Source organism: Mixophyes fleayi, chromosome 2, assembly GCF_038048845.1.
Source record: "Mixophyes fleayi isolate aMixFle1 chromosome 2, aMixFle1.hap1, whole genome shotgun sequence".
NCBI classification, from domain to species: domain Eukaryota; kingdom Metazoa; phylum Chordata; class Amphibia; order Anura; family Limnodynastidae; genus Mixophyes; species Mixophyes fleayi.
The window spans coordinates 99841448-99849405 of NC_134403.1; the positions used below are offsets into that span (position 1 = coordinate 99841448).

A 7958-nucleotide genomic window follows, 5' to 3' on the forward strand; every position below is an offset into this window, starting at 1 on the left:
ATGAATTGCATGCGTTTGTTTTCACTGGTGGAATGTCAGTTTCTGAGCACACGCAGAGCAAATTTTTACGCAAGTTACGGGACTTACGTCCGAAGATGAATCAGACCCTACATGTCTAATGTATATTATTATATTACTTAGTAACTCTTAGATTTAAAATCCAGAATTGTATTATATATTATAATAGTTATAAATGAAACATACTCAGTTTGGCTAAACTTATGTATGGTGTAGAATTAGTGTCGGTTTTAGGCCCTATACTTTTCAATATTTTTGGCCTAGAATGGCATAGAAAGTATATTGGACATATTTGCTGATGACATTAAGCTATGCAGGTTTATTAATACAGAGCAGTATACTGTAAGTAACTTGCTACAGAAAGACTTAGACAAAATGGCGACTTAGGCAGTAACATGGCAGATGAAACATATTGTAGATAAATGTAGGTTTGTGCACATAGGCTGTTTTAATAAATATGCAACAAACAGAGAGGAAAAATTACTTAATAATACTACTTAACAGGAGAATGAGTAACAGCACATACTGTCAGGCGATAACTGAAAGGGCAAATAAAATCTTGGGGCACATGATAAGAGAAATAAATGAAACTACATCTTGAATATGGACTACTGTCACATACCAGGCTCTCAGGCCCTGTTACTTACCCCTCCATTGGCTTTATAAGCTGTCCCTGTGGTCCACAGAGTCTGCTGATCTCAGGTCTCCCTGCAGGGTGCTGCCCAGTCTATCTCTACTCCAGTGTTCCCTCCAAAACCAGTGCCTGGGTGCCGCTATCTTGGATTCAGTCACCTGCTCCCTCTCAGCCAGTCAGAGTGCTGCTTCAACACAGCTGACCACAGCCTCCAATCAGGGGATAGCAGTTTCTATAAAGGACCTGTAACCCATTGCCAGTGCAACATTGATTCCTTAGACGCCAATCTGGTTTCTAGCAGTCTGCATTCTATACAGTTGTTTCTGCTCAGACAGCGCAGCCTGGTTTTACCTTTTTTGCAGTTCCCGTATATTAATATGGGGACTGTGAAGAACTGCAATTCATTAAGATTTGAAAAGCTTTGCTTTTCTCGCAGCAAGGTACCGCTCATCATCTCAGGTTGGTGTTACCTGGCATTTTCAATGGGATCCAGTCGAAGCCTCTCCTGCCTCACCCGTGGAAGTCCTATGTGCATATGGATAGCGCACTTCCTCCATTCACCGGCAGCGCTAGTCTGCCTGTAAATAGTAAAAACAGTTTGCTCTGGAGGGGTGACTTCGCCGGGACTCACAGCAGCTCTGACATGTTACGGTACAGCAGTGCTTCATTATGCATTGCTACGATTTGCAGCAAAGCATAATCATTGTCACCGAACTGTTTTAGTAATTAGACCCCAACATGAGATGCTGACTTTGGTACTTCACTAGCTCAATGTCATTGTCCCTACTGTGTATTTTTTCAGATCAAGTTTCTAATTTTCATTCCTTTGAATTCCATTCAGAATGGATTTTTAACATAATCTAAAGTACAGTGCTTCACAGATACTTTATTAGTGTGTTTGATGGTGACAAAATTTGCTGAAATAAAAACACAACAACATTTTGTATGGATCACTGGTGCATAAATCACAAGTCACACTTTTGCAATTCAAGTCTTTTGAATGATTGTAAATCTGTACATTGCAACATATACATTTCAAGTGACTTTAAGTTTAGAATTGTATTTATACACATAGTTCCTTTGGCAATAATTTTGAACATTTTAATATAAAAATAGAACAAATTTTCCATTATTTACAAACTTATTACAAGTACACAGTATTCATATTTTATCACTACCAAATGGCAAGCCATGTGTGAGATCAGAGCAAAAACACAGTAAAAAATTAAATACTGCACATTTCATAAAAATTACAGAAACATCAAACAATATTTGTTTGCAAATATCAAATGGTATTGACCTGACAGGAATGTAATCCCACCATTACTTTGATTTAAGGCACATTGGGGGGAACGTATCAACATTTTGCTACCATGCAAAAGTTACTCTTGGTTTGCATGAATAATTATATTTAAAAATGAAAATGTGTTTTGAATATGTTTTATTTGGTTGAATTATTCTGTAGTGTCAAGAGTAGAATTTTGATAGATTCCTCCCATTGTATGATTAAGTGTATGTGTGAATGTATATTACAAATATACACACACATTGGCCACTATTTATCCAGGTACCAATACACTTAAAAAGAAAAGTATAGTATAAATTGTTTTCATAGAATGTAAAAATACAATAAAACATACATCCTTTCATTGAAATATGTACATTAATGCATCTGGTGTTTTGCAAGTTAAATATGTTTTTTTTATGAAACAGGGAATGTATTCATTTCTGTAAATTGCCAAAGTGGGCAACATTTCTTGCACCAGAGTTATCAAAGTGCAACTGCTTGTAGAATAAAATAGAAGGTCTTATGTTTTAAATCTGGTGCAAGTTGGCAACCAGTGGAATTTTTAGATTGCATAATCTCCATAATCACAACTGTAAATCTGGAGAAAGAATCATACTGGATGAACGCTCACATTTGCTCCAAAAAACATCACCAGAGGTTTCCCATGTTCTGCTGACATGATAACAGGAGAATGTCTCAGTGGATCGGTATTCTCTCAGATTATGTCTGCTAGCTAGAGATTCACCTGTAACCATGTTCTATGATCAATCCTGAAGACTGGCACTGGTTGTGGTGGTGCCATTGCTTTTAAATTTGAATACACAATTCCAGGTTTCAAAGCCAGGTATTTGAACGAAAGTGGATAGTAATATTCACAACCACACCAGAGATTTATAGGGGTATCCAAAACTTCTGGCCTGTCATCAACCTGAATGTGTGCTACCTGGCTCTGTTATCCCTTGAAATCCCCTTCCCAAAACCTTTAGCATAAAATAATTAGGACTTCTTGACAATTTTGTGATTGGAAGACTTTGTAATAAATAATCCCATAGACATCACTTGGACTATGGCAAATGAGACCTCTTGTACCTAAATAAATGATCCCTATCATTTAACTATGGTCAATAATTTAAAACTCTTAGAGTTATGCAGTTCCATTTACACAGATTGTGATAGTTCATAGCAGGTTGTAGAAGTCAAACTGTTTTAGACTAAAGTTCATCCTGTTCACAGGTAGTGTCTTGTGGGGGCACATATCTGCTTGTGCCCGGGGACTTATAAAGAGGCATAGTGATTTCCTGCAGGTCAGGAAGTCTACCAGATCTTGGTGGTGAAATTAAAGTTATTGTCCTGCTTTCATAGTCTTTAGGAGGCACATTCTCATAGACACTCTGCAGTCCCCCTGTTTTTTGGAAATGTGAATGAGCTGTAGATGATTGGTAATAGTTATCTCTGTGCAAAGGATCTCGTGGTAGAGAAGTGCTCTTACAAAAGCTGGAAACAGAATGCTGGCCCGTATGCATGGTTGCAGAATGAGCATTGGGTGGTCTGCCGCACGATGGACTCCAACAACGGTCTGAATGACCTAGGATTTTGCATTCAGTTGTACAGGCCCATAGTCCTGAAAAAAAATTAAAAAAAAAAAACATTAACAGATTGTTAATGTTATATTTACATTTAAATAAATTCATATGGCTCTGCTTCTCCTGGTTGAAATAGCTTTGCTATATTTAAAATGTCTCTTAAAGTAGAGTAATTTAGCAAATCAAGAACAGTATATAAAAGAAAATGAATTCTTAATGCAACTAAAACTACTACTACTGTAATATATTTGTAATACATAAAACCTAGGTACATGTTTTACATATTTACATGCTGTAATGTGTATTAACATAAACATGGATTATAACATGTATTATAAGTTTATAAAAAGATACTGAAGAGTGCTTTGCACAATAAATGTCACACAATATCTAAGAGACCAGTGATATTTTTTATAATCTACAAAATAAATTATTACATGAGGTGGAACCATGTTCCCAAACCACGCAGAAATGAACATGTGTCCTTATTCCAAAGATAGCATCATCCGTCTCTCATTGAATAATGTTGCTAATGAATTTTCTACTAGTTTGCTAATTAAAAAATTCTATAGATTCTTGCAAGATTGTAAATTATATTGGAAGTATCTGTAGAAATACAAAATACCTCATTTCTGGACTAAGAATTTAACAGTGCAGATCGTGAAACAATGATTATGCACACTAAAAATGGAATTATATACAGCGCTCTCTGAGATTGCAGACTGTGTGAAATATAATCAGGGTTTGCATACAACATCACTGAGGTCAACTAGTCCTTCACCAGCAAATTGCCAAATACATATAAATTATATATATATATATATATATATATATATATATATATACAGTTTTCTTGTGTGCATTAGGCTCCCTATGTTATATTTTACATACTCCTTAAGGTGACGCTTGGACTCTTACCAGTCTGCATGTGGTTGATTAGATCTTTCTTCAGAGCGTCCCCGCTGATGTCAGAGTCGCTGTCATTGAAGTCACTGTCGCCCTTGCCGCTGTCTTTACCGCTGAATTTATCCGCTTCTCGGATGGATATGGTGTTAAATGAATGACCCTTCCATACTGTCACTGTGGGTCCTGTCTCCTTCCCATATCCAGGAGCTGAGGCGTAACTCTGTGGGAGACAAACACATTACAAGTCTGCACGTCTCTCTCGCACACCCCATCCCTGCCCAGATGACCTGGACACACTCTTACCTCGCTGTTAGTGGTCCTCAGCCTCTTCTGGGTGTCGTATAGACATGTCCCGTAGGTATCTTCTGTACTGGGCACCTCTGGAGTGACAGCTGCCTCTGACCCTGTGAATGGTGTGCTATTGGGAAACGGCCTGGCATCAAACAGGTTTCCCTTCTGACTGTCAATCAGCTCATCGTCGTCCTGCTCCCCTTTCTCCAGTTCTGATATATCTCTCTCGGTTTTGCCAGCTTTATTTTCCTTTCTACGTTTGTTGCAGGTGGTGGCAATGGTGATGATGGCCGCTAGGAGCAGGGTGCAACTTCCAGCAAGGACAATGATAACGATCAAGGGAATGTCCCAGTGGGAAACTTTCTCCTCCCAAGAACTTGGCTGCATGACTTCATGGTTTGCCGGAGGGGTTGCGGCTGTGACTAGGAAACTGACAGTGGCTGTAGTTGTAAGAGGGGGTCTTCCGTTATCAGATACAGTGACAATAGTCTTAAAGACTTGCCCCAGGTCATCACTGATGTCTGCAGTAAGAAACACCTCCCCTGTTAATTTGTTGATGGTAAAGAGATTTCGTCCTTCTTCTGACAGACTAAATGACAGTTCATCGTTAACCCCTTCATCTGCATCCTTAGCTTTAACCTGAGTGACGAGAAAGCCGTGCGGGGCTCTGGAGGGTATTACAACTTCTGCAGATCCGTTGGATAGAACAGGGTTAATAATAACAGGTGCGTTATCATTTTGATCCACGATCTTGACCTTGATGATGGCACTACTTGTGAGCTGTGGAGAACCCCCGTCACTCGCTTGGATCCTAAGGTCTAGCTGCTTGAGAATTTCATAATTAAAGGTTCTTAGCGCATAAATGGCTCCGGTGGCAGGATCTAAAGACACATAGGTGGAGATCGGGGCACCCATAACATCAGACTCTGCAAGTCTGTAAATTACTTTACCATTATGTCCAAGATCAGGGTCTCTGGCGACTACTGTTGTGATATAGGCTCCGGGGGCATTATTTTCTAGGACAGACACTTCATACACTGGTTTTGCAAATACAGGGGCATTGTCGTTTTCATCACTCACCCTGATAGTATATTGCTTGATGGTTTTAAAAGGCGGGGAACCGAGATCCTCAGCCACCACTGTCAGGTTGTATTCTGCTATCTTTTCCCGATCTAGAGGTGAGGTAGTCACTATCATGAAGCTGTCCTCATAGGCTTGCTGCAGCTTGAAATGTTCATGACCATACAGTGTGCACTGAACTTGTCCGTTAGCTCCGGAGTCTCTGTCCGTGGTGCTGATCAGAGCCACAAAGCTGTCCTTGGCAGCTGCCTCAGTTATGTAGGCTAGTCCTGCGCTGATAGATGTCAGGGGAGTGATGGTGATGGCTGGGGCATTATCATTCACATCTATGATATGTACTATTATTTTACAATTAGCAGTTAAAGGGTTAGGACCCAAGTCCTGAGCCTGCACATCGAACTCGTAGGTTTGCTTAGTCTCAAAGTCAACCTGACCTTCAAGTGTAAGACGACCAGTTTTCGGATCGATTTTAAAGAGCTGACGTACCTCTTGAGACACCTGGGAACTGAAGCCGTATACTATTTCTCCATTCGCTCCTTCGTCAGGGTCAACTGCATTCAGGTCCAGTATGAGGTATCCTACAGGAGCATCCTCCATCAAGTCCACAGTGATAGCACTTTTCTCAAAAACTGGGCTGTTATCATTGAAGTCCAGCACACGAACGTTAACCACTGCACTGCCAGATCTGGATGGGCTTCCTCCATCCATAGCCACCAGTTCCAAGGTATATGCAGACTGACTTTCTCTGTCCAGCTCTTTCATCAGCACCAAGTCTGCATATTTAACCCCATCTGCTCTGGTCTGCACATCAATGCTAAAGTGACTATTCACAGAGATTTGGAAACTCTGGATAGAATTTGAGCCTACGTCTTCATCCATAGCTATTTCCAAAGGGATCTTAGTGCCCACAGAAGCGCTTTCAGACACATCCACAAGTATCTCTGGACTGGGGAAGTGAGGGCTATTATCATTAATGTCCCTCACCTCCACTTCCACGTGAATCAGTTTGAATTGCTCCTTGGAAAAACTGACCACGTCTAGAGCCAGGATACAATTAAGGGACTGCTTGCAGATCTGTTCCCGGTCTATCCTCTCCCCAATGCTCAGCTGCCCATCACTCTCTCTGACACGAATGAGCGAGCTGTTAAACTGTTTCATTAAACGGAAACTTCCCTCTCCAGGTAGGTTGAGATGCACATCTTCAGCTAAAGTCCCTATTACTGTTCCAGGATCATCTTCCTCGTAAGTCCTGTAACGCATAGTCTTGCATGTAGATATTGAAATCAGTGTGAAAAAACAGAGAAGCCAAAACTGAATATTCCAGGAACAACATGTCCCTTTTTTAAAAATCATTTTTCTCAATAAAGAAAAAAAGAAAAGTAAAAGTCAATCTTATTAGAAGCAGGTGCAAGTCAAATATACTGCGATGTAGTGATCTTTATGGATACTGCATGAATATCAGCAGTAATAGCAATTTTAACCTGTTCTGCAAAGTGTCGCTGCCAGTCAGTTCCTTTGAAAAGATTCTGTAGTTCTGAGCGGGTCTGGACACTCTTCAGGGGGTTTTATAAGCTCAGACATGCAAATGAGTGCAGAGAACAGCGAATCACAGAAGCTCCTTTGACATCAACCTCTTGAATTCTTCCCATAACACTGATTTAACCATTTCGCTGATTTAAAGAGGAGCAATGAATAGATGTGTCACGAATTGGCGGGTCATTTAGCAACAAAAGGGTTATTATACAAAATCTTAAAGGAGAAACAAGAGCCTTCTTTTGTTTGCATGGAAACGTATTTGGTGTTCATTTTTTTTCCAAGGATGCACATGAGATCATGGAAGGATAGAGGAGAAAACAGTGTTTTGATAAATGTGAGGCTGACACCCTGCTGTGTAACAGGTGCCTTGATATTTACAAATATATTTGACTTCATATCTGCCTAGTGACAGACAACTGCATTTGTGCTGTAAATGATCATAACAGAACCCCATAAATGAGATTGAAGGATTAGTCTAAATTCAGTTTATTCAAATCTATGCACATAATAGTAATTCAGTCGCGTGAGAGCCACTGATCAGAGCTGCAATTTGCTTTTCAGATGACTGTGGTGTGTTTTAGTATGCATGTCACTGTCAAAGTAGCTTCCTTAAGCTTCGGAC

General features: G+C 39.9%; 1 protein-coding gene across 1 annotated transcript; it reads right to left on the minus strand.

Annotated features, from left to right (window-relative positions):
* Positions 1-1518: 1518 nt before the first annotated feature.
* Positions 1519-7321, minus strand: PCDH8 (protocadherin 8). The gene is made up of 3 exons (XM_075199790.1): positions 4733-7321; positions 4442-4649; positions 1519-3561 (listed from the first exon to the last, which is right to left on the minus strand). The coding sequence occupies exons 1-3, from the start codon at positions 7151-7153 to the stop codon at positions 3152-3154; spliced, it is 3039 nt and encodes a 1012-aa protein (XP_075055891.1). The 5' UTR covers positions 7154-7321; the 3' UTR covers positions 1519-3151.
* Between the last annotated feature and the right edge of the window lie 637 nt (positions 7322-7958).